The sequence below is a fragment of the Lithobates pipiens genome, unplaced genomic scaffold (genome assembly GCF_037356315.1).
Source record: "Lithobates pipiens isolate NorthernLeopardFrog02 unplaced genomic scaffold, aLitPip1_a1.2 Scaffold_1, whole genome shotgun sequence".
NCBI classification, from domain to species: Eukaryota; Metazoa; Chordata; class Amphibia; order Anura; family Ranidae; genus Lithobates; species Lithobates pipiens.
In genome coordinates this window covers 225,641,906-225,668,753 of record NW_027507685.1, presented here as the reverse complement: position 1 = coordinate 225,668,753, position 26,848 = coordinate 225,641,906, and the positions used below count along the sequence as shown (strand labels likewise).

The following is a 26,848-nucleotide window of genomic DNA, read 5'->3' as shown; positions in this document are numbered from 1 at the left end:
GGGCACTTAAACCCCCCTCCTGCCCAGACCAATTTTCAGCTTTCAGCGCTGATGCACTTTGAATGACAATTGCGCGGGCATACAACACTGTACCCAAATGAAATTTTTATCGATTTTTTTCCCACAAATAGAGCTTTCTTTTGGTGGTATTTAATTCCAGCTGGGAGTTTTATTTTTTGCTAAACAAACAAAAAAAGATGCAAAAAAGAAAAATAGTTTGTTATAAAATTTTGCAAACAGGTAATTTTTCTCCTTCATTGAAGTGCGCTGATGAGGCTGCATTGGAGGGCACTGATAGGCTGCATTGGTGGGCACTGATAGGCTGCACTGGTGGGCACTGATAGGCATAGTTAAGGTGGCACTAATAGGCACAGATAAGGTGGCACAGATAAGGCAGTACTGATGGGCACAGATAAGGCGGCACTGATGGGCAAAGATGGGCACAAATAAGATGGCACGGATGGGTGGCACGGATGGGTGGCACTGATAGGTACCACTGATAGATGGGACTGATGGGCACTGATAGATGGCACTGATCGGTGGCTCTAATAGGTGGCACTGCTGGGCACTGATGGGCGGCACTGATGGGCACTGTTAGATGACACTGATGGGCACGGATATGTGGCACTGGGGTGCAGCACCGTTGTTGAGGCAGATTGTGGGCACTGATGGGTGGCACTGTGGGCACTGCTGGGTGGTACTGACGGGGGGCACTTATTTTTTAATAAGGTGGCACTGGCAGGGGGCAGGTGGGCACTGGCAGGGCTGGCCGTGATCAGGACTGATGTCCTGATCACGGCCGCCGGTGATCGGCTCTTTTTTTTTCTCCTCGCGCTGACAGGAATAATAGCCGATTACCGGCTCCGTTGTATCACATGATCAGCTGTCATTGGCTGACAGCTGATCACGTGGGAAGGGGTCGGGATCGACCCCTTGCTCAGATCAGTGATCAGGCGAGTCTCATAGACTCGCCGATCACAGAGCGCGCCGCGCGCGCCCCTCAGGGGGCACGCAGGCCGCTCGTGCACGGGACGACATCAATAGACGTAGTCCCGGCAAAGGAGGTCCGCGCTGTAGCCATCATTCGGCTATAGCACGGGTCTCTAGTGGTTAAAATACACCTATGATAAAAATTATAGACCCTTCATTTCTAAGTGGGCAAACTTACAAAATCTGCAGGGGATCAAATAATTATTTCCCCCACTGTATATAATGGAGAAAACTTTTCTTTGTTTTTCTTCTCCAGGATTCAAGGGAGTTCGCTGTGAACGGGAAAAAAGAAGGAAACTGCAATGATATGTTAAATAATTTTCACTCTTCCTGTCCCCCCAGGTGAGTATTCCATCAGTTCTTTCTTAACCCTCTTTTTTTAAAATTACAAACATGTTATACTTACTGTACCTGCTCTGTGTAGTTGTTTTGCACAAAGAAGCCCCGATCCTCCTCTTCTCAGATCCTTACTGGCGCTCCTGGCTCCTCCCCCTGCCAAGTGCCAAGGGCACTCATGTGTGCTCACTTCCAAGCCTCACTTCGTGTGTCCATAAGACACACAGAGCATGGCTCAGCCCTGCCCCCCATTCCTCCTCAATGGCTGTGATTGACAGGAGCAGGAGGCCTACTGTGTCTGAGCCAATGAGAAGGGAGGAAGCCCAGAGAGCCTCTGCTCTCATGCACATTGCTGTAACAAGAATAGGCTCAGGTAAGTATAGGGAGGTGGAGAACTGGATATTAAAGGTTTCTTACTTTAATGCAGAAAATGCATCAAGGTACAAAACCTTCAACCTTGAGGGCTCTTTCACGTGGGCGGCCTGCCTCCGCTTTGCTTAGCGGGGGATCGATCAGTTGATCCCCACTGAGCAGGCGGATGACAGGTCCGTCTCCGCTCACTGTGCTGAGACAGACCTGTCAGAGCCCTGCTCTACTCCCTCTATGGGGAGATTGGATGAAAACAGACCGTCTGTCTGTTTTCATCCATTCCCATCCAATCCGATCCACCAGATGGATCGAAAATAGGGTCTCTATCCAACAGGATATCGGCGGGTTCAGTGCTCATATTACCACTGACATCCGCTGCTCCATAGAGAATGGAGTGTCCGATCAGGTCCACCTGAAAATATCAATTTTTAATCCACTGAGTACATGGTGATTTGAAAAAAAAAGGTGTGTAAAGTCTTGTTAATTAGCCACAGCCTGAGTAGAAAGTCTGTCCCCTGCCATCATTCTGCAGAGAAGGACCCTGCTCGCTGTGTGGAAGCAGTTGTCTCTCTAAAGAGGTCTGACATGGCCTATTCAGAGTCAAACTTATAATTCTGCAATCAGCAAAGCTCATGCACTCTGATGATAGAGCTGTAGCTCTGATTCAGGAGGGGACATGTTGGACTTCTTTTGATACTTGAGTGTGAGCATTTTCAGGTGGTTTTGGAGCTTTTTTGTGCTTTTAAATGTGGAGTTCATTTACTAAAACTGCAGAATGCAAAATCTGGTGCAGCTCTTCATAGAAACTCAACAGCTTCCAGGATTTATTGTCAAAGCTTCATTTAAAAAGCTGAACTTAGAAGCTGATTGGCTAACATGCACAGCTGCACCAGATTTTGCACTCTCTAGATTTAGTAAATCAACCCCATTGGCTTTTCAGGTGTTTTCAGGCTTAAGCGTTGTTGTTTTTTTTTATAGCCAATAGAAAGATAGTTACTAGGGCATGAAATTGAGTGAAAAATAAATTTTCAGGCACTCTTATTCTGTAAGGGCCAGGAATGCATGACTCTGCCCCAAAGAAGCTCATGTACTTTTTTGAACTTTGAGCGGAAAGCTTCATGCCACACGACATTTAGGTGTGAATGGGCTTCATTGATTATGAGAATCGTGATATTGTGCTTTTAAAAGCCTTTGGAAAGCTCAATTCAGAGATAGGCCTGGAGCTGGAGGTGCAGCTTAAAGTGGAAGTAAACCCTTCTAACATTTTCAGTCAAGGAAGCTGCCATCTTGGCCTCTAATGATTCTTCAACTGCCATAATGCTGCACATGTGATCAGTTGTGAAACCAGCCATTGGATGGTTTGAAAGTTTGGTTGAGAGCACAACCAATGTGAAAGTTAGCATTTCCGGCATGCCGGGAATGTAAGTGTTTTTTGAAACTGGGTTTACTCCCGCTTTAAGTGGAAGGCTGACATGACTAGGTTTGCAGTTATGCTGGGGTTTTGAGAGGGTTAAAAACCGAGAGTCTTCAAGTTACAGGGTCTTACCTGATTGAATAGAGCAGGGCTTGGACAGGGTGTGGCGAGGTTGGAGAGGGTGTGGCGGGGTGAGACCATAATGGTCTTAGAATAGGTTGTCAGTGTGCCTCATGGTCAGTTGGAGCAGGAACAGGGACATTTTGAGTGCTTTGGCCTTCTTTCTTCCCTTTTTCTTTGGGACTTGTTTCTTCTTTATTCTTACGTTTTGAGGAGCTCTGTTGTTGACAGTGGAAGTCGGCACTACATGATGAGTTCAGACTAAATTTTATTTCTTCAATTATATTGTTGTAGCAGCTAACAGGGGTCTCAGGGGCCTTTGAAGGCAGGAGATGGTTGTTAAAATGTGGACAATAATGGTTTTGGCCCATCGCAGGTATGAGTGAACCTTCACTATTTAAGGTAGGGCAGTAAGGTACTAATGGTTATGTGGCTGTATCAAGGATAAATGGATAATTAAATTTTCCTTGAGTCAGTGCAGTTGCAGCTGAGGACCTTGAAGTGGAATTGTGGTGGATACAGCATGTTGGTTAAATAAAGGTGCTTTCAAAAAGCGTAGACCAGAAAAGTAGGTCAATCATTGTTAGGATTGTTGTAATAAATTTTCATAATGAAAATGGATTTAGTAAAGGTTGTATTTTTGTAATGTTTTGTATTTGTTAATAAATGGCTGCTATGGCATTTTCAACCCCAGAATGTAATGTTTCCATTTGACTGTTTTTTGGGTCAAGGTAACTTAGTTGTGTGGGGTACGTATTAGCCCCTGTACACACGGTCGAACATTCTGCCAACCAAATCCGTCGGCTTTTGTCAGTCGGATCTTGTCCGTCGGATCTTGTCCGAAAGTGCTGCATACACACGGTCGGACTAAGTTGTCGAAAAATCCGATCATTCAGAACGTGATGACGTAATTTCGTTACGATGGGACTACGTTTAGGCTAGTAGCCAATAGCTTTGATGTAGGAATTTGATCTGAGCATGCGTGGCACTTGGTCCGATCAAAATTCTCTACACATGATCGGAGTATGTCCGATCGAACCAGTTGGTCGGAAAATATTTCCAACAAGTTGGAAAATTGGGTCCGACGGATATTCCGACGGAATCAGTCCGATGCATACCATCCGATAGGACACATTCCGACGGATTCTCCGACCGTGTGTACAAGGGCTTAGGGTCATGACAGCCATAATACAAAGCAATACCTTAGTCAAGATTGCTGAGGTGTGATGTAATCGCTAGAGAGGCCACTGCTTCAACACAGAGACCAAGGCTATTAGTTAGTAGCTATAGATATCAGCTTCATATTTGCTCCATAGAGTATAATCAGTGCATGACTTACATCTGTCACCTTCTCACTAATACCATCTTTTATTTCTCTCCTTCTCAGGGTTTCAGGGCTGAAGATGTGAAACTGATGAGGACAAATGTTCCAGCTCGTCTGGTTTCTTTACCTGTGAATGGTTAAGTGGATTCACGGGCCAACCGTGTGAGGAAGACATGAATTGCCAACCTCTCACAAATGTTTTTTAACTAGCAAAACATGAACATTTTATTGACGGAGCAAATTTTTTACTAACATCCTAAAATATGACAAAAACTTCTTTTATAACCCTAGAAAATTAATATTTGTATAAAACAATGTATAAACAATATGTAAACATTAACAATACTCATAATAAGTAATCTTCCTGGCTTTCCAATTAAAAACTCAAAACAGAACATCAAAGTGTGAGCATGACAAGGATTATGAAAGGCCCAGGGCACCCTGGGATAAAATAGAAAAATAGGTTCTGCGGAGTGAAAATGGTATGTATGGCCAGATTACGCCTAGTTCGTTTATATGCTGCACACATATAACAGTCTTTGTACACTCACAATACTCTTAACCACTTGGCCTCTGAAAGGTTTTTCCCCCTTCATGACCAGGCCGTTTTTTTGCTATTCAGCACTGTGCTACTTTAACTGATAACTGCATGGTCATGCATTGCATTTCACACAAATAGAGCTTTGTTTTTATGGCATTTGATCACCGTTTGGTTCTTTATTTTATGCAATATAAATGAAAAAAGACCAAAAATTTGGAAAAACAAAAAACAATATTTTCTCATTTCTGTTATAAAACTTATCCAATAAAAAAATCTAATTTCTTAATAAATTTAGATCAAAATGTGTTCTCCTACATGTCTTTGGTAAAAAAAAAAAAAAAAAGAAAGAAAGAAATCCCAAAAAGTGTATATTAATTGAATTGTGGGAAAGGTATAGCGTCTACAAACTATGGTATATACGTATACTGGAATTTACGCAGCTATAGATGCTATACTGTAATGGCAGTGATCAGCGACTTATAGTGTAACTGTGGGGTGGCGGGCAGTCTGGCGCTAGCATACCCTCGCTAGGAGATACACTAACTGACATTGACATCAATAGTGACACTAATACAATGATCAGTTTAATACTGTACACTGACACTGTGCTAAAAACACTGTCTGGGAAGGGGGGGGGGGGGGGGTAACATCTAGGGGCAATCAAAGGGATAACTGTGTGCCTAACAAGTATAAACATGTGTAATGCGTGCTGCTTTTACTTTGCCGTCTGTATGATTTTTCTCCCTGCTTTGTAGGGAGAAGAAACAGCCAAATCGCGGTTCACAGTACAGTAAACACAGAACTGTGTGTGTGATTGGCCACAGCCGATCAGCTTACATCAGCCAAAATCATTGGCTGAAATCAGCCTATAAACTCATGTTGTGTTCAATCACAGCATGGGTCAGCAGGGGGCGCACATGGGCGCCCTGAACCAAGGAGAAAGGCTGCAATGTACAGGTACGTCGCCCAGCCTGGAGATCGCAGTATGACTACTGTTGGCGGGTGAGAAGTAGTTATATTGAAAGTCCATGCTAAAACTAAAATCTCTGCATCTATAGCCACCAACATTCTAACACCTATCTAGCCCTGTAAAGAAAAAAATCTGTATACATACCTTTTCTGCAGTCGATCCGGCCTGATCTCCAGTGGTGGAAGCTCTGTTAAGCACACGTCCGATAACCGCTGTGAAATGAATGTGGAGTGACGTCACCCATAGAGTTACTATGGGGCTTATTTTGTCGGACGTGTCCTCTGCACCCGCCTACACAGTAAAGCCATGGCTGACAGCTCCATGTGGGATCAGAGCTTCCGCCTCTGGAAATTGGGTCAGAGCGTCTGAAGAAAAGGTATGTATACCAATTTTTTTCTTTACAGAGATAGAGCGGTTAGTGTTAGTATGTTGGTAGCTTGGACTTCTACTTTAATTACTGTACCACAAATGACAGCCTGACAAGCACACATAAATCTCAGGACAAAGAATCTTTTTTTTTTTTTAACTACAATTTTCCATTACATATGTTTTTATGCAAATAAAAAAAGAAAGATAATAAACAAAATGTATATATACAAGGCCCAGGCCTAGGGCAGCACTTTGTAGGGAGGCAGCATGGAAAGAGTCCCTGCCGGCTTATGGGGCGGACTGGGCTGAGAGGCAAATTAGTCCAGTGCCCCTATAAAGCGGCCGCACTGCTTCCATTATGCGGGTGGCTGGCATTCCGTAACTGGGGGGTGGGGGGCGCTGCTTCTAATGTTGCCTGTCCTCTCATCCTGGACTGCAAACCTTCTTCACTGTGCTATATGTTCTCTGCTGGTTATATCTTCTTAGTCATCTCCATAAAATTATCAGAAATTTGTGCTTAAAGTAGAACTATAGGCAACACTTTTTTCTTCATTTTGGATAGAGTAAGGGAGGGTTATAACCCCTGTCAGTTTATTTTTTACCATCCCTGTCCCGTTAAAGAGTTTTCCCTTCACTTCCTCCCTGTAGCCAAATAGCTGTCATCCCAGAAGGAAGCCTCTTCTAAAGATGATGCACAAGAAAGCCCACAAACAGTTTTCTGTAGACAAGCAGACTAAGGACATGGATTAAGGGAACCTTGTCCTGTGGTCTGATGAGACCAAGATAAACTTATTTGGTGTAGATGGTGACAAGCGTGTGTGGCGGGAACCAGTGAAGAGTACAAAGACAAGTGTGTCTTACCTACAGTTAACCATGGTGGTGGGAGTGTCATGGTCTGGGGCTGCATGGATGCTGCCAGCACTGGGGAGCTACAGTTCCTTGAGGGAACCATGAATGCCAACATGTACTGTGACATACTGAAGAAGAGCATGATCCCCACCCTTCAGAGACTGGGCTGCAGGGCACAATTCCAACATTGAACTCACCTCCAAGATGACCACTGCCTTGCTAAAGAAGCTGAGGGCAAAGGTAAGGAACTGGCCAAGCATGTCTCCAGACCTAAACCCTATTGAGCATCTGTGGGGCATCCTCAAACGGAAGGTGGAGGAGCGCAAGGTCTCCAATATCCACCAGCTCTGTGATGTCATCATGGAGGGGTTGAAGAGGACTCCAGTGGCCACCTGTGAGGCTCTGGTGAACTCCATGCCCAAGAGGGTTAAGGCAGTGCTGGAAAATAATGGTGGCCACACAAAATATTGACACTTTAGACCCAATTTGGACATTTTCACTTAGGGGTGTACTCACTTTTGTTGCCAGCGGTTTAGACATTAATGACTGTGTGTTGAGTTATTTTGTTTTTTTCAAGCTGTACACTCACTACTTTACATTGTAGCAAAGTGTAATTTCTTCAGTGTTGTCACATAAAGTATTTACAAAAATGTGAGGGGTGTACTCACCTTTGTGAGATTCTGTATATATATATGTGTATTTTGTATATATGCAAGTTGTAGTGAGTCAGCAGGTTGCCCACAAATTAGAAAGGAGTTAATGCTAACTCCCTGGTGTTCCTGGTCCTGCCCCTTGTGCTGGCCCATAAATACAAGGGGAGGTAACCTTTGGGTTAGTCTTCCACATGGGAACTGGCAGAAAGCTCTGCTGCAAGATGTAGCTATTTTAAGGAACATATGACCACCATCTTTGGGTACCCAGTCGGGGTACTGGAACCAGAACATGGACCTTAGACAAGGACTCTCTCTTGCATAGAGGTATGACATGGGCAGCCTGAATTAGCTAGAATAAACTAGAACTGTGTCAACAATGAACTGTGAAAGACTGTGCTCGGTTGACACTACTTGCAAGAAGCTTCAGTAAATGTTCAAGTATGCAAATGCCTGCTCTGATGTTATTACCAAAAGGAGTGCATGTATGGCAGGTGTATCAAAACAACAGGGCTTATAACAGGACTTATGTGCTACTAAAGGTCTACAAGTGGAGGATGCCACAGTTGGAAGATCTGATTGCCATTGCCACAAGTAACCAATAGTGTGTTTGGTGCTCAAGCCATCAGCCTGCGTGTGTACAGTGGGACTTGCGAGGATGACAGTGTGCCCTGGTAGTGAGGGGATTTCTGAGTGCAAATTTCTCCATAGTAGCCAGTGCCCCTGTGTGTCCGGGACCAGACCCGCATCATGGAGCCCCTATGTATCTAGCTGTATCAGGGGCCAAGTCCTGGAGAAAAAAGTGTGGGAACTCCCACCCAAAATCCACTCCCCCACCAAAAAAATAAAAATAAATGATATGCCCATATGCACATACACTTCAAAAGTGGTATTTTTCATCCAATTTTCGTATTGTGTGTATGAAGCTTAACTGTTAGTACATAAAAAAAAAAAACAATTCTCAATAAACATAAATACGGTAATTCTCTGAATAATCAGCATTCATTCAATTGTACTTCCATGCAAATGTGAACACGTGTTCTGATCTTTATTGGGGAATTTTATTTTGTATATAGAGTGTTTATGTGGTGAGTTTACACTTTTCATTGAACAGAGTTTGGATAACACAGGGTTAAACGGAAAGGTCATAAATGAACTGCACATTATCTGGACAGAATACTTGGGGAGATAGTGATGTGTTCCTGCTTAGGAGATGTATGTTAGCTTGGGGGGCTGCAAACTCTGCAGGGCTCTAACACACACTCGCTGCTATTCCAACCCTTCACATATTTCCACATAAACTTCCCTCCTGGCAGCTCACCTCTCCCCCTGCATGTCCTGTGAGCAGAATAGCTGTGCTCCTCCTCTGGGTTCTCTCATCATATGGCACTGAAGATAGAGGAGGGGGAGATTCAGCGGGACGCACAGAGCAAGTATGTAGGACAAGGGGGGGGGGGGTGAGGAGACAGAAAATCAGGAGGAGGGGCTTGTGGGGAGGAGCGCATAACGAGAGGTCTGACTAAATACAATCTCTTAGCAGCGGGGACCTGATCTACCCGTCAGCTAGCTGTGATTGACAGGTAGATCGAAGCGGAAGCTGTCATGGGGCCCCCTACTGGCAATGCCTGAATGGTCAGGTGTGCGGCACTTACTATTGCGAGCTGTGTCGGCGGCTACTGGTGTAGCACTTGCCACACAGCTCGCATGCTTCAAAGTCTTGCAGGACATGGCTGCTAATGGGAACTGAGTTCCTGTTGTGGAAAAAGTACAGGAACTCCGTTCCCATGAGTTCCCACAGGACTTGAGCCCTGAGCTGTATGTAACGGAGGAAGGAAGCATTAAGAGTATTCTCGAGAGTTGGCATGATTCTAGTAGCATGTCATCGGGAGTGAGGTGACATCAAAGCTGGGCTACAGAGCAGGATACAGGCTCTGTGGTAACCCCCCAAAAGTGCTACACCATGAAAGAAAGACTGTGTGCAGTTAGTCAATTGTAACGTCACTGTGAAGTGAATGAGAGAGGTAATTGTGCTTGCATCTAAGTTGGAGTGCTGCCTTAATGCAGATTTCCCATGACCATGGCCTCTGCCTGCACTATTGAGCATTGGCAAGAGAAGTTTCCAGTGTTCCCCTACAGAGCGACTTAAGCCCTACGCCTTTGTGATTGATACCGATCACATAGTGTATTTATTCATAAATAAATCATAGTAAACTATGTTTAAAGCCCCTGTACAGAGCACCTCCTGTTCATTCATCTGTAGAGCACCTGAGGATGTAGAGAAAGGACTGGGGATCTTTGTCCTCAATTTCTTTCTGTTATGACATGTGTTATACTGCTCTCCATCCAGTAGGGGGAAGCATTGTAAATATGTTCACTTCTTTATTGTTCTGGTATAGCTATGTATTTTTAGCATCTATGGTTCCTGTATATCTGTGTTGGATTAAGTAAAGAAGGCCTTCTGAATGCCTGTCCATGTCTGTGGCTCAAATTCATTTTAAATACACAAAACTGGTGACAAGGATGGGCTTTCAGTGAATGGACATTGCAGAAACACAGGTAAGATATCTATAAATATCTCCAGCATGACTTCTCTGGGACACATGGAGGAATTTGATGTGGCTAATCCAGGGGTAGGCAACCCCCGGCACTGGTGCTGCGAGTGGCACTGGAAGCCTCTTTTGCCAGCACTCAACTCACTCCATCAGCAAAGCAGTGCAGGGAAGTGTCAGTGAGACACTAAGCCCTTGTACACAAGATCGGAAATTCCGACTACAAAATCCGTCGGATTTTGTCTGAAACTGGTGTTGCATACACACAGTCAGACAAAGTTGTTGGAAAATCTGATCGTTCAGAACGTGATGACGTTCATTCGTTACGGTGGGACTACGTTCAGGTTAGTAGCCAATAGTTTTGGTCTCGTAATTTGATCTGAGCATGCGTGGCACTTTGTCCGATCGGAATTCTCTACAAACGATCGGACAAAGTGCGATCGGATCATGTTGTTGGAAAATTTTATATCCAGCGCTCAAACTTTGTTTGTCGGACATTCCGACGGAAAAAGTCTGATGGAGCCCACACACGGTCGGATTATCTGACAACACGGTCTGATCGGACATTTTCCGTCGGAATGTCCGACCGTGTATACTTGGGCTTATACATAATAATAATAATTTTAGAATTCCCCACACCGCACTTGCACTGAGGAGGAGGCACTGCACCCCCACACACTGTAATAGATGGGAAACATTGTTTGGGTCTCTAAATTTGCTGTAGCTGCGATCATCAGCTTTTGTGATGGGGAAGAGATTGGGTGCAATTCTGGTAGGGGGGCGGTCCCTGTTTTCAGGAAGAGGATGGCTGTCATTGGCCAATGCTAAAGCCAATCACAGTCCTGCTAGCCCTGCCCACCATCTGGAGGAAGATGACTTGGTTGCCACTACCATCTCAGAAAGAAGGAATTTCACTGTGATTGAGAAAACCAATCAGGTGACAGTTTGTGGAATTATTGTTGAGCACTCTGTGTCACTTTAAGCCAGAGCCAGTGTTCAGTGCAATGAAAATCACACCAACCTTTCCTGTGGTGCAGAGCGCAGCACTTTTTCTTAGCTGCGGGGGCCCAACTTATAATCCTGCACACAGGCCCACTGCTTTCAGAAAATACCCCTGACCTGAGCTCATCATTGCGCATCCATTCCAGATACCTGTATGTAACATCACATACATCTCATACATCACATTTCATACATCACATACAAGCACGTGGCCTGGATGCGAGAGGTGGATCAGCAGGATGACTGTGCCAGGACAGGTAGATGTGCCTCATTTCTGCTTCCTTTCACCACTCTGCATATCACACATATAGATGAGAAGAGGGTACAGCGGTGGAGTAAATGAGCAGTAGGGGTTCAGAGGTGGGACAGATGAGCTGGAGGGTACAGCGGGGGGGGGGGGGGGAGGTCAGGTGAGCAGGGAGGTACAGTGTGGAAGAGATGAGAAGGGGGTTCCTCAGTGGGACAGAAGAGCAGGGGGGTTCAGTGTTGAGCCAGATGATCAAGGGGGTTCAGTGTTAGGTCAGATGAGCAGGGGGTTTAAGTGTTGGGCCAGATGAGCAGGGGGGTTCAGTGTTGGGCCAGGTGAGAAGGGGGTTACAGTAGTGGGGCAGAACAGCAGGAGGTACAGTGGTGGGGCAGAAGAGCAGGAGGTACAGTGGTGGGGCAGATGAGCACATAGGTTCAGTGTTAGGACAGATTAGAAGATGGTTCAGCGGTGAGAGAGTAGAGCATGGGGTATGGCGGTGGAGCAGATGTGCAGGGAGGTACAGTGGTGGGGCAGATGAGAAAGGGGGAACATTGATGGGGCAGATGAGCAGGGGGTTACAGTGGTGGGGCAGATGTACAGGGGGTTACAGTGGTGGGGCAGATGAGAAAGGGCGTACATTGGTGGGGTAGATGAGTAGAGGGTTACAGTGGTGGGGCAGATGAGCAGGGGGGTACAGTGGTGGGGTAGATGTGCAGGGTAGTAGAGTGGTGGGGCAGATGAGCAGGGTAGTACAGTGGTGAAAGTGGTTAAACAGATTTGCAGGGGGGACAGTGATGTGACGAGTGATTGTGCATGAGCTAATCTAAATCTGGAGCTAATCTAAAAGGTGTGGAGTTTCAGTAATTGGGACTAATCCCTTCTACCCCTTTTCTGTACCAATGCCCTGGCCCCTTCCCCTGCAGATTCTGGTGATTGGCTGTGTCTGTACACACATGTGCTAAGTGGAACTTTATGTTACAGGTAGTGGCTGGATTACTTTAATATCGCATATTTTATGTACCCCCCCCCCCCCCCCCCAAGTAACTTTTTATGTGGGTCTGCTAATTATAGAATCTGCCTTGTTATTGCTTTGTGTCTATGGTCTTCATGCTCCCAAATAATCTCCCTTCACTATGCTTGCTGCCATGATTATATTCTATGTGGGCCCAATCCAGTCTTTTGATCACTGCACAAATATTCCAGGAAGGATACAGAGTCCATAATATCAAGTCTTTATGACATCACTGTGATTGCCTCATGCCTAGCAGAGGGATTGTGAGATCATAGGTTGCTGCATTTTACCAATTTTTCTACTATCACTTTCTGCTGATTTACCATTTCTTTCTGCTGCCGGGCCCTACAAATTAATAATAAAAGAACTACTGATACAGTTCACTGCCCTACTGACATGGGATGGAGGCGGAGGACACGGGATGGAGGAGGAGGAGACCTGTTGGATGACGGGGACGTGGGATGGAGGAGGAGGAGAACATGGGAAGGAGGAGGACATGGAATGGAGGAAGAGGAGGACACGGGATGGAGGAGGAGGAGAAGACATGGGAGATCACATACAACAGGGGTTGACAAATTTGCTTGGAATCTAGGAGCCAGCTAAAAAAGTTAGGAGCCGGGTCCGTGATGGCGATCCGGACCTGTCCCTGGCCTGACATGGAGACAAGTGAGGGGAAGATAGCCCCAAGCCCCCCACCTGTCTCCAAGTCATTGCCCCCCATAGCTCTTAGAGGGACATTTTTTTTTTTTTTTTCAAATGACAATTTTTTTTTTTAAATTGCATTTTAGTGTAAATATGAGATGTGAGGTCTCTCTGACCCCAGATCTCATATACAAGAGGACCTGTCATGCTTTTTTCTATTACAAGGGATTTTTACATTCCTTGTAATAGGAACAAAAGTGACACACATTTTTTTTTTTTTTTTTTTTAAAGAACAGTGAAAAAAATAAAAATAAAAGTTAAAATAAAAAAAAAATATTTTAAACGCGCCCTGTCCCGCCAAGCTTGCGTGCAGAAGCGAACGCATATATGAAAGCGGTGTTCAAACCACACATGTGAGGTATCGCTGCGATCGGTAGAGTGAGAGCAATAATTCTAGCCCCAGACCTCCTCTGTAACTTAAAAAGTGCAACCTGTAGAATGTTTTAAATGTCGCCTATGGAGATTTTAAAGGGTAAAAGTTTGTCGCCATTCGATGAGCGGGCGCAATTTTGAAGCATGACATGTTTGGTATCGATTTACTCGACGCAACATTATCTTTCACAATATTAAAAAAAATTGGGCTAACTTTACTGTCTTATTTTTTTTTTTTTTATTAAATACATTTTCCCCAAAAAAGTGCGCTTGTAAGTCCGCTGTGCAAATACGGTGTGACAAACAGTATTGCAACAACCACCATTTTATTCTCTAGGGTGTTAGAATAAAATATATATATAATTTTTAGGGGTTCTGAGTAAAGGGAAGAAAGATAGGCTGGCAGACAGGGAAAATTAGCATTACATCCATTAGCATTGCTGGTTGTAATTCCAACGGCCACCACAAGAGGGCGCCAGATTACAGAAGGAACCATAGGATCGTAGAAGGCCTCAAAGCCGGGGGCTAAATTACCGGCCGGCGGCGGCGCGGCCCGACGCGATCGCGCCGGGGGGGGCCACGGAGACAGCATACCCCCAGCTGTGCTGCCCCAGGCGCCAGGTCTGGAATTCTAGTCGCAAATGCGACCGGGCGCCCGGGTTTTGTCGAGCCCTGACATACAATAACGTGATTTCGCACAGCGGAGCCAACCTGCCACAGTAAAACTGCGGCGGCTGGTCCGCAAGCAGTTAAATAACACGTTGTATAGTCTAATAATGCATATCATTATAAAAAATTATATATAACCTGATAGGAAATATGCATACCTAGATCGCGCCATTATTGTTCTTGCTATGCCATTGTATTCCTACGTTCTTCTTGCATGTACCATTCACCTCATATTAAAGGGGGATTCCACCTACAAAAAAAATATTAAAATCCAGCAGCTATAAATACTGCAGCTGCTGACTTTTAATAAATGAACACTCACCTGTCCCGGGGTCCAGCGATGTCGGCAGCCAAGAACGATCGATCGCTCGGCTCTCGTCTTCTGCCACCGCCATTTCAAGTGAGTGAATCAGGAAGTGAGGCATTGCGGCTTCACTTCCCAGTTCCCTACTGCACATGCGCGAGTCACACAGCGCAATAGGAATGGTCCGCTCTGTCTCTGGGACCTGCATGTTTCCCAGCAGACAGCACGGCGGGACAGGAAACAGCATAGATTCCCGTGGGAGTCTATGCCCGGAAGTGGGTGCAAATACCTGTCTTAGACAGGTATCTGCACCCCCTCCCCCCTGAAAGGTGCCAATTGTGACACCGGAGGGGGGGAGGGTTCCGATGAGCGGAAGTTCCACTTTAGGGTGGAACCCCGCTTTAAGTACATACTTGATATATTGGATGTACCTATGTTTTGGTTACACGTTACTAATAACCTATGACCTTTTACAATGATAAAAATCGTTTGTAAACAAAAAAATAAATAAAATGTACAGCTGGCAGGGTGGGCTCGCTAATGAAATCAATGGAACGCCCTCCATAATAGCAAAATAAGCTGCAGAACGGGTAGGTAAACAGGTGCCATATATAATATATAGAAGTCATTATATTTAAAAAAATGAACAATGGGGCAATAAAAAGGCAAATCAATCCTATAAATATGCTTTTTTTATTGTCCCATTGTCAATTTTTTTATATTATAATTGACCTAAGAATCTGTGCAGGATGTAGGGGCCCAGGGCAGCACACATGGGATCCTGGGCAGCAGAAGGGGGGGAACCTTGACGAGAGGCAGCAGGGGCATCATTTACTGCAACTGATTCCCTTTATTGTCCTCTTGTGGCAGCTGAATGCCAGCAGGAGGAAGAGGATGAGAAGCCAGATTTTAACTGCTGAAGGAGGAAAATACAAGGGATCAGTTCCAGTAGATGTTAGTGTTACCTCTAACATATAAAATTACTGTAAATATATTACAATCCTATGCCATTAAATCTTGTGACAGTATGTGAAAAACTGTACATAAATCCATATAAAGTGCATCCACATTAAATACGTCAACATCAACAACCTGTAAATATATTGCGATCTTATGCGATTATATCTTGTGACAGCATGTGAATCTATATAAAGTGCATCCGCATTAAATACGTAAACAGCATTAAGGTGCTTAAATATTACACAAATTAATATAGTGCATAAAAGGGCTCTTGTGTAAAATAATTTTTGATGCATTAATGTGCCCTAAATAAGATGAAACAAAGTTCATTCAAATTCACTCCATTCTTCTGATTCTTATTAAAGATGATACAACAACAAGTGCACGTGTCTACTCTTGTGCACCCCTTTGGTATATGCGCTCACCTTAGAGCGTGTGACCTCGCAACTAAGCTTGGTCAAAACACGCTTTTTAAACCACCGCTGGGTTCAATGTCTGCATTCAGAACCTTGGCTGGTTGCTTGTGCTTTTTTCCATATAAAATACAACAGAGGAAACTGGATAGTGTGATACCGTTTCACAACTTTATTAATAGACAACAATCTTCCCTTTAATAGGGTACTCACATTTTGTGGGTGCTATAGTGCACCACCCGACAAAAGGCAGATATCATAAAAAGCTGCGCTGATGTATCCTTTCCTTTGCTGAGAACGCTCCACCATCTCACACACTGTCCTGTCCCCTCCCCAAAGCGTGTCGATATCGGGAAATTACGTATCTTCCTCAGGGGAGAATTTCCCCCTGAGGAAGATACATAATTTCCCGGTATCGTTTTTCACATGCTGTCGCAAGATTTAATCGAATATATTTAAAGAAATTTTATATGTTAGAGGTAACACTAATAATAGCGCATGCAATGGTCGCATTACAGTATTTGGATAACGCAGCATTTTATTAGATTATATACTAGGTCTGCACGAGCATATGGGACGTGATCAGTGCTAGCAGCTATCCATAACATTTACCACTTAAAGTGGTTGTAAACCCTTACAACACACTTTGACCTACAGGTAAGCCTAGATTAAGGCTTACCTGTAGGTCCAAGAAATATCTCCTAAACCTATACGGTTTAGGAGACATTTGCCCGAAGACGGGCACCGCTGTCTACGGCGCACGCGCCGTAGACAGAGGCGCACTGTGCGCGGCATCTTAAACGACGGAGATGCCGCGTGTTTTCGAATGACAGCGGCGGAGCTGCGAGACCCCACCGAGAAGATGGAATGCGGCGGACTACAGGGGACAGCGGTGACTTCGCTGGCTCCTGTGTCAGGTAAGTGACACATAATGGACTACTATGCGATGCATAGTAGTCCATTATGCTTTCCATTTGCAGGGAATGAAAGAGGAAGTAAACTCATCAGGGTTTACTTTCACTTTAAGGACCGAGTCTGTTTTCAGACTCAGTGTTTACGTGTTAAAAACAAGTTTTTTTGCTAGAAAATTACTTAGAACCCCCAAACATCAGACATTTTTTTTCTAACACCCTAGAGAATAAAATGGCGGTCATTGCAATACTTTTTGTCACACCGTATTTGCGCAGTGGTTTTACAAGCGCACTTTTTTTGGAAAAAATTAACTTTTTTGAATTAAAAAATAAGACAACAGTAAAGTTCGCCCCAATTTTATTTATATATAGATTATGAAAGATGTTATGCTGAGTAAATTGATACCCAACATGCAATACTTCAAAATTGCACCCGCTTGTGGAATGGCATAAAACCTTTACCCTTAAAAATCTCCATAGGCGACATTTAAAAAATTCTACAGGTTGCATGTTTTGAGGAGGTCTATGGCTAGAATTATTGCTCTCGCTCTAACAATCGCTGCAATACCATACGTGTGTGATTTGAACATCGTTTTCATATGCAGACACTACTCCGGTATGTGTTCACTTTTGCACGTGAGCTCGCCGGGACGGGCACTTTAAAAAAACATTTTTTTCTTATTAATTTTTACTTTATTTAATTTATTTTAAAACAGTTTTTTTTTTTTTTGTTCTGTCACTTTTATTCCTATTACAAGGAATATAAACATCCCTTGTAATAGAAAAAAGCATGACAGGTCCTCTTAAACATGAGATCTGTGGTCAAAAAGACCTCCGATCTCATATTTGAACTTAAATGCAATAAAAAGAAAAAAAAAAATGTTGTCATTTGAAAAAAATGACAAAAGAAAAATGTCACTTTAAGAGCCATGGGCAGAAGGGACGTTTTGATGTTGCTTCTGCCCTGCTATGGTATGGAGACAGGTGGGGGCCATCTTGCCCTCCCTCGTATCCATGCCCAGCTAGGAAGAGGATCCGATCGCCTCCGCTGCTACCAACAGCTCCAGTAAGTGGCGGAGGGCACAGGAGAGCAGCAGGAGGGGTGCCCCCTCCCGCCGCCGATAACGGTGCTCTCACGTTAAAATCGTCCTCAGAAGAAATGGATATCCCGGTTATGGCAGCAGCTGCTTTAAAGTGCCGATGTATATATACTGTGGGCGGTCCAGAAGTAGTTAACTTGGATAATTATATGGTAGCTCGCAAGAATTTATTTATTATTCAGTTCCAGTAGATGCCACTCCCACTCGCGTCTCCAGGTTCCGCAAGGTGTCCGCAAAAAAGAAGGAAGGAATGCAATCTACTTGTCATCTACACACAATCCCCACAGTGCAGCAAATACAACCAGATACACACAAAAAAAAAAAAAAAAATCTGCAGTGGGTTACTTTTCAGAGACATTTGACAATCGATAAGAATGTGTTTTAACCCTGAAATGCCTACCCACCTGCTGCGGCTTTGCGACGGTAATGTGGTTTCAGTGCGGCCTCAATTACTTAAATAAGATACATTCGCCCAGCAATAGCCACTTCATTTTTTTGGGAACAGCCCTGAATGCCCTTGTTTAGGTGGGAAGTCAGGGGGCAATAAAACCAAAGTTCCTCTGCCTGCATTTACTGCCCCCTGGCCACATGTCTGGACAAGCCCTTCCACAAGCTGAAGCCCATGTGATGTCAATGACAGCTGATTCCTAATCATAGCTTCCTTCTCTGGGACGGAGGGCAGGTGGAAGCTAAAGAAAATCATCCTATAGGTGTGCGGTCTCCTTACTACAGCCTGCACAGTCTTAGGTCAGGTAATGTGCACAGGATGCACAGAAAATGCAGGACTTTATTTTTATTTTTTTTTACTATTCTGCTAGATGTAGAAGAAAATGTTATAGGTATCCCTACTCTGAGACATTGTATGGAAAGTGTTATGTTTTCTTTTGCATTGCATATGGTAATCTATCCCTTGGGGAAAAATCAGGAGGAGCAGGGTCAGTGCTTTGGGTGGGCAAACTTGGCAATTGCCCAGGACCCCCCCCCCCCCCCCATTTTATAGGGCCTTGGGAGACTTCCCCATCCCCCCCCCCCCCACACTTGTGCATATAGTGTAGGGCTAAATGTTGGTGTTTATAGTATGTTTGTGTGTAATGTAGATTGTGATTTATAATGTAGGGCTATTTTTATGTGTAGGAGTAAGGATGAGCTCAGACGTATTCGCATGGTCCATGTGCAGAGACCGCCAGGAAGTCGGCGCAGCGCTGTGCTAATCACAGGCAGTGAGACATTGCCCTGATGTGCGGCTGCAGAGATCAGGCAATGTTTCACTGCCTGTGATTAGCGCTGCGCCGACTTCCTGGCGGTCTCTGCACATGGAGCATGTGAACACGCCTGAGCTCATCCTTATGTAGGAGTATAATCCCAGATTGGATGGATGTTTTGTTTATTTATAAAACACAAAGGTGTGTGTGTGTGTGTGTGTGTGTGTGTGTGTGTGTGTGTGTGTGTGTGTGTGTGTGTATGTGTGTATATATATATATATATATATATATATATATATATATTTTATTTATTTTTTAATTATATTATTGTGTTTTTTTTTTTTGTTTGTTTGTTTTTGTGTTGTAACACAAAATGCATTTTACTAGGTTGCAGTGCCATTTCATTTGAATTACACTATGGCAGGGTGGCTCTAATGCAAATTGGGGAAAAAATGCAGCATATTCAATTTTTGGCCTAGTCTTGTGTATTGGCAGCACATTCAAAATGAATGGATTAGACCCCCTTAATGCAATGTGCGGTGTGTGTTTTTTTTTTTTTTTTTTTTTTGTGAATTTAGATGTATACTGTGTGCTGCACAGTTTACTATGCTTAAGTTTGGCAGGGACACAATGAGTTTGTGTATTCGCTGCATTCATTTAGAAAAGGAAGGGGCTGGTAAATTACATATACTAGCCCCCCCCCATCACTCTCTGTCCTGAAACATACCCAGCAGCACTGCGCATAGCTTCCAACTGTCCCTGATTTGGAGCAATGTCCCTCATTTTGGTCTGATCTATATAGATGTAGATAAAATGCACTTTTTTTTTCTATCAAGTCTTTTCCAGCACTAAACCTTTCATCTGATTTCTAAATTGCTGCATTTATAAATTCCAAAAGCCAATATAAAGAAATAGTAGTGGTAAAAAAGCAATTGTGGGTTTCTTGTTTTTTGGTAAAATTCTTTTAACCACTTGAGGACCGCCTCACGCTGATGTATGTCAGCAGAATGGCACGGCTGGGCACAGGCATGTACACGTACGTTGCCCTTTAAGAGCCCAGCCGTGGGTCGCACTCGCGAGCCGGTCCTGAGCTCCGTGGCCGCGGGACCCGCGGACCCGATCGCCGTTGGTGTCCCGCAATCGGGTCACAGAGCTGAAGAACAGGGAGAGGTAACTGTAAACCAATCTCGCCTCATGCTTCCTAGTGTGGCTTTTCCAAAAATATGTAGAATACTTACCTAAGTACCTAAGTTGCCTAAACTGAGGGAAAAAAAGTTTTTTACATATTTCTTGGATATTTATTATTGCAAAAAGTAAAAAAATATTGCGTTTTTTTTTTTTTTTTTTTTTTTTGCCGAAAAAGCAAAAAGGGGCCTGGTCCTTTAGCTGGAAGATAGCCTGAGGCTTAAGTGGTTAAGGGGGCGTGGCAGGGTTGTGTCCTGTGTCTGCATACTTTTGCTGATAGGTGTCTATCATTCCCATCTCAAAAACTTGGGAGGAATGACTGCGGGGTGGGGGAAGGCCAACAAGGGAGTGGGAAGCCTGGGCAGTAGGGACACCACACATAGTGATAAGGGTGTGCCCAGGCACAACCTCTGCGCGCACCTATTCTTCCTTCATCACCTTCTCTGTCTATAGTGCTGCTCATCTCCGCCTTATCTCCATAGTGCCACTCATCACCTTACCATTCTGCCTCTATAGTGCCATTCCTGTCCTTTACCTCAACTCCCCATAGTACTGCTTATCTTTTGAAAATCCCCTTTCCATAATTGTGTTAATCTTCTCCACCTACTTTCTCCATAGTGGTGTTCCTTGCAACCACCTCTTGTATCTACAGCACTGCTTTCCCCCTACTCATTCCATAATGTTTCTTATCTCCTATCTTGATAGCCCCACTCATCTCTTCCTCCTTCCCTATCTATTGTATTACTTCACTCCTCTGCTTCCCCTCTTCAAAGTGCTGTTCCTTTTTTCCACCTCCCCTCATTAGTATTGTTGCTTTCCTTTACCTCTTCTCTCCATAGCGTCGCTCTCCTTTTACCTTCCATGTACATAGTGATGTTCATCTCTTTTTAGGCAAATCATTTTGCAAAATATCTTTACATCAGTAGTAACAGCACTTTGACCATGCCTCTGTTAACTTGTTGAATCCGTCTCCAGGTCTTAATATGGCACCCCTCCATATCTGGTACCATGATACCTACTGATCATTGTTCTGGTCATGAGCCATGTCACATGGCTATAATTCTTGGTTTGAAAATTTTGCAAATAAACTTAATATTAAATTGTAACTGAAAGACTGGGTGGTGTGCTTGCAGGACCGAAAACAAAAGTCCTGCAAGCAGTGTCTTTGGGGCGGTGCGTGAGTGGCGTATACACCGCTCCTAAACCGCCCCAGCCTTTGAAATCAATGAGCAGCACTGCCGAAGCGCCCGCAAAGTGCTTTGGCAGCGGCGCTTTGTGGGCAGTTTTAACCCTTTCCTTGGCCACTTGCGGGGTGGCCAAGGGCTGAAAAACGGCGCTTCACCGTCAATGTGACCTGCACCCCAGTGTGAAGGGGCTCTAAAATTGATATAGTGAAATGTTTGTTGACGCATTAAATTTTATGTTCTAGCATACCTCACTTTATAATGTATAAAATTCTGCTGCTTGGCATCTCTCTATAAAAAATATATATATATGTATGTGTATGTGTGTGTGTGTGTGTGTGTGTATGTATATATATATATATATACACACACACACACACATATATGTGTATGTGTGTATATATATATATATATATATATATATATATATATATATATATATATATATATATATATATATATATATATATATATATATATATATATATATATATATATGTGTCTATTTAACTGTTGGGTGGTTTAGATGAGGTGGTAAGACACAAAGTAGAGTAGAATATTCTGTACTCTATGAAGTGGGTTGTATCAGAGGGCCATCACTGTTCCAGACAATGGGGCCCCAGTTTATCAAAAACTGGCCCTGGTTAAGAGCAGTTCCAAACTCTGGACCCCCTTGGCACCATACTGATCAACTATGGTGTATTTAATTTATTTTAGGCTGGTAACGCCAAATAAACAACAAAAACTGGACTTCAAGCTTTTAATTTAAGATCCCGGATTTGTGTTGTGGTGCACTGCAATGTAGGCCCAATACTGTATTTGTACCATGCAGTATGAATGGCACTGCGATGTACCACAAAAAGTGGCATTTGCTCAACACATGTGAGGCCAGCCTAATTGTGTGTTCAAGAGGGGGGTGCGTTGGGGTATATTGGTTTATTTCCTTTTAGTTCTCTATGTATCTGTTCTGTGCTGCTAAATGAAAGTATAACTAAACAGATAACTTTCTCCTATCACCTTCCAGGACGGCACACCTGAGAGATGAGGGCTCCTCCCTACAGGAAACACAATCACTTGACAGCTTTGTTATAAGTCCCCACCCTTCCCCTTGATCCTCAGCATTGATTGTGTTTCTCCGGAACACAGCAGCAGGTTTGTTTTGTTGGTCTGATGGTCCCCTGTTGAGACAAGTTTTTAGGGAAGCCGGGGAGAACTGAACTGACCCATAGGCTTGAGAAATATAGAGGAAGAGGGCTTGGACTTTTTTAGGCACGACCACATAGGTCTAATATAAAAAGCTATTTACTGAACATAGAAACAACATTAACATCAACACTGAATAAAGTCCATGCCACAGAGTTAGAAAATATTAACTGTACATAGCCAACAGAAATAACATGAAAAGATTGATGGAAGATGACTACTCCTTTCATGATCAGATATTGAATTCCAGATAGAGGCTATGAAGACAGATTGAAGATGGTGATAAAATCCTGCTGGGCTCTACATGTTACGCGCCTTGTGCTTCTTCAGGAGAATCAAAGAAAGACTTGCGATACAGTGTATAAATAGAGGTATAGAAGTCTTTATTTGATGCTCCTGAAGAAGCGCAAGGCGCGTAACATGTAGAGCCCAGGATTTTATCACCATCTTCAATCTGTCTTCATAGCCTCTATCTGGAATTCAATATCTGATCATGGAATGAGTAGTCAGCCAACGGAAATATGAAAAGATTGATGGTGGATATGTACAGTTCATATTTTCTTACTCCGTGACATGGACTTTATAAAGTGTTTTATTTAATGTTGTTTCTATGTTCAATAAATGGCTTTTTATACTATTAGACCTATGTGGTTGTGCCTAAAAAGTCCAAGCCCTCTTCCTCTATATTACTCTGTCTAAATCATAGGACGTGGCACCTGATATTTTTAGCAAGATCCACAGTACCATTCTGTGGTGATACCTAATAATAATAGTTTTTATTTAACCTGGTAGGCTTGTCCTTCTCACAACCTGTGGCTGCAGGAAAGTAAATCTGTGGGTGGGCCACCAAATATTTGCCCATGATCCAAACAATGTTAAAGCTGTCCCTGTCGACATCCTTCAGCACGACAAATTATGCAGGTGTCATGGATAATATATCTAGCGGTTGTTTTCCCACCTTCAACATCAATTATGCAGCCTAGCAAATGAATAACCTATGGGCAGTTAATAAAGAGTGATTATTTTTATTTTATTTTTTTTGCCACCGGAAGATGAGTCAGAGGAAGCTGCTGCAGAGGAGGAAGAAAAATTCTAAGACCATGTTGAGGAGGAACTGTTCATAGATGAATCAAAGTCGGCAACAAACTCAGTGAATGAGGAGGATGCTGAACCAGGGCCTAGCAATTTCTCTAGGCCTTTGCGAAGATCTTCAAGGGGAAGTGTCAGGGCTGGGGAACCTATGGATAAAATCTTAGATGTAGTCAGTCAGATGCCCACTAAAATGGCTGAAGACACAGCATTTCTCACTGTAATTTTTGGCATATGTAAACGGATCCCCCCCAAGAGAAAAAATATGCACTCAGGATTACTTTGATGTCAACTGCTCAATCCTTTGTGGGTAAGGAGAACAACATCTTCAGCATATATGCAAACACCCCCCCCCCCCAATATCCCCCTTTTCAACAATACCCTCACTTTCAAAGTACACAGTATGCTCCACCAATAAACCGGCCATAGTGTGACCAGTATGGTAATATGCTGAATCCCTCAAGACCACGCATGTTGCATCCAATTCCTGCCCCCACTACCTCTACCCTTGGCCCCCCGACCACTCAACAACTTAGGCAGCCTACACCCAGTCAAGTTCCCCCTTTTCTTGAAAGGAAATACTACCCAGGACCATCACTGGATTGCCCTGGACGAACCAATAGTTCAGTTTCCGGGACCATTGAAACCCCAACTTACCAGCAATTATAACTTTATATTATTTTTGCTGTTTCGAGACTTGTTCATTTTTTATGTATTTATTTTTTTTGTGGTTGCCAAAACAACCCAAAAATGTTTGAGTTAATGGAAACTATTAAAAAAAAAATTTTTGCCTTCTTGAAAAAAATTTGCTGTAAAAAAAGATTGAGTAAATATTTTATTTTGGTGTTTTAAATTGATATTTTTTTTATTCTTTGTTGTGGTTGTTTAAAATAAAAAAAACAACAAATGGTGTAGTTCACCCAAAATTTTGAAAAATAAACATTATTCTGTTTACATTATGCGTTTTATACTTATCCATTTATAGAATTTTGTGTTAAATACCTGTTATTCTGCATTTGGACAAATTATAATAAAAAAATGCGTGACATGCAATGGCATCCTGTTGGCAGGGGCCAGAACCAGCAACAGACATTAAAAAAATGACGTGAATCCCTCACACACAGTGGCACCATTGGTGGTGCCCCTACTGGCAATCCATTGTGTACCTTCCAGATCGTGCATGAGGGAATCTTCAAAAAGATAGCCATCATGATTTCTTACAAAATTACGAAGCACACATGCTGCTTTTACTGCAGATATTGCATTCTCAAATTTTAAATTCATTGGTGTATGTAGCAAAATCCACTTGTTCGCTAAAATACCAAATGAACTTTCTACCCCTCTTCTTGCCCTCATTAACAGGTAATTGAAGATTTGCTTCTCTTTACTCAGACCCCTTTTGGAATAAGGCATTAATAGATGCTCACTGAGAGCAAAGGCCTCATCCCCAACATACACAAATGGCATAGGTGGCCCATTTTGTTCCTGGCAATGGACAGTCCTGTGGCAGATTCAGGACATTTTCCCTCAACATTGTTCCAAAAGATGATCTATGGAAAATACTGGAGTCTGAGCTGCTGCCATACGATACTATGTCTATATAGGTAAAACAATCATTGGCATCAGCCACTGCTAGTAATACAAAACAATTTTTTATTTATTTGTATTTGTAGTTAAAGTATTTGGTTCCACTGCTGATGGGCATTCACTACCCTCATGTTTTCCATCAATTGCCCCAACACAATTCGGGAAATTGCATCGGTCCCAGAAAACTTCTGATATCTTGGACCAATCTTCAAGTGAGATTCTTCAGGACCAAATCCCTAGCGACATTGCGGATGACTCTGCAGGCAGTGTGGCCAACATTGCTGACAGTAGTTTTTCCAACCAAAAATTCAAAATGCAAACTTGCATAGGAATGTCCAGTTGCCAGGTACCTAAAATGGAACAGTAAATGCAGTTTATTAGAATAATACATATCAACAATAAGCTACTTCTAAAGTAGATCACAAAATGAGCTTGGAAAGAGGTACCGAAGGAAGAAGAGGAGCAGGAGAAAGACACTGGTCATGTAGAGGGACAATTAATATTGAAAAAACGATCTCGCCCACAATAACATGCTAGTATTTATTATTTCACTTCATGTAAAGAGGATGAAACAATGATGTGGATATCCAAATGCCTCATATGAGGTAAGAAGAAGTAGGTATGAAAAGTTACCTCAATGTTGTTATGAGTCTTTCAACTGTTGGAATACTCTTTCTGAAACTTGTGTTTTGTCGCTCTACATGGCTAGAGAGAAAAGCCAACAATTCATCAAAACTGTAAATAGAAAATGTATGGCTATTATCTACATTGATCATGTAAAAATGAAACATTTAAAAAGCTACTTCCATGTATTTATTTATTTTTTACAATTTGATCAGGTTAGAATTAACACTTCTAGCTATTCAAAGCAAAAAAATAGAAAAAGAGTCATACTGAACTGATTCACAAGGAGCATTGCTCTACATTAGGTACCTACCACCTAGCATTTAACTTATCTTTTCCCTCCACATAGGGCGGGAAATAGGCCTGTGTCCTGGAAGGTTCATAGGAATACTGCTACCGGTAAGTCTAACGTAGGTTTTCTCCTATCACCTTCCAGAACGGCACACCTGAGAGGATAATCAAGTAACCCCAGGCCTACTTTAGGGTGGGACTCCTGCCTGCAAGGCCTTTCTGCCAAATTCCAGGCTTTTGACTTGAATTTTTTTACCTCCACTGCTTGATGAAGGTATCATAGCTGGATCATGTAACTGATCCACCGGTC

At 43.2% G+C, this 26,848-nt stretch overlaps 1 protein-coding gene across 4 annotated transcripts in view; it reads left to right on the top strand.

Annotated features, from left to right (window-relative positions):
• Window positions 1–5,400, top strand: part of LOC143983778 (protein glp-1-like) — a 106,269-nt gene extending 100,869 nt beyond the window's left edge. For all 4 annotated transcript variants that reach the window (XM_077483858.1, XM_077483877.1, XM_077483867.1 and 1 more), the window contains 2 exons: window positions 1,247–1,332; window positions 4,617–5,400. In XM_077483858.1, the coding sequence (XP_077339984.1) occupies window positions 1,247–1,296 (50 nt within the window). In that variant the 3' untranslated portion in view covers window positions 1,297–1,332; window positions 4,617–5,400. The remainder of the gene's footprint in view (window positions 1–1,246; window positions 1,333–4,616) is intronic.
• Window positions 5,401–26,848: the final 21,448 nt, after the last annotated feature.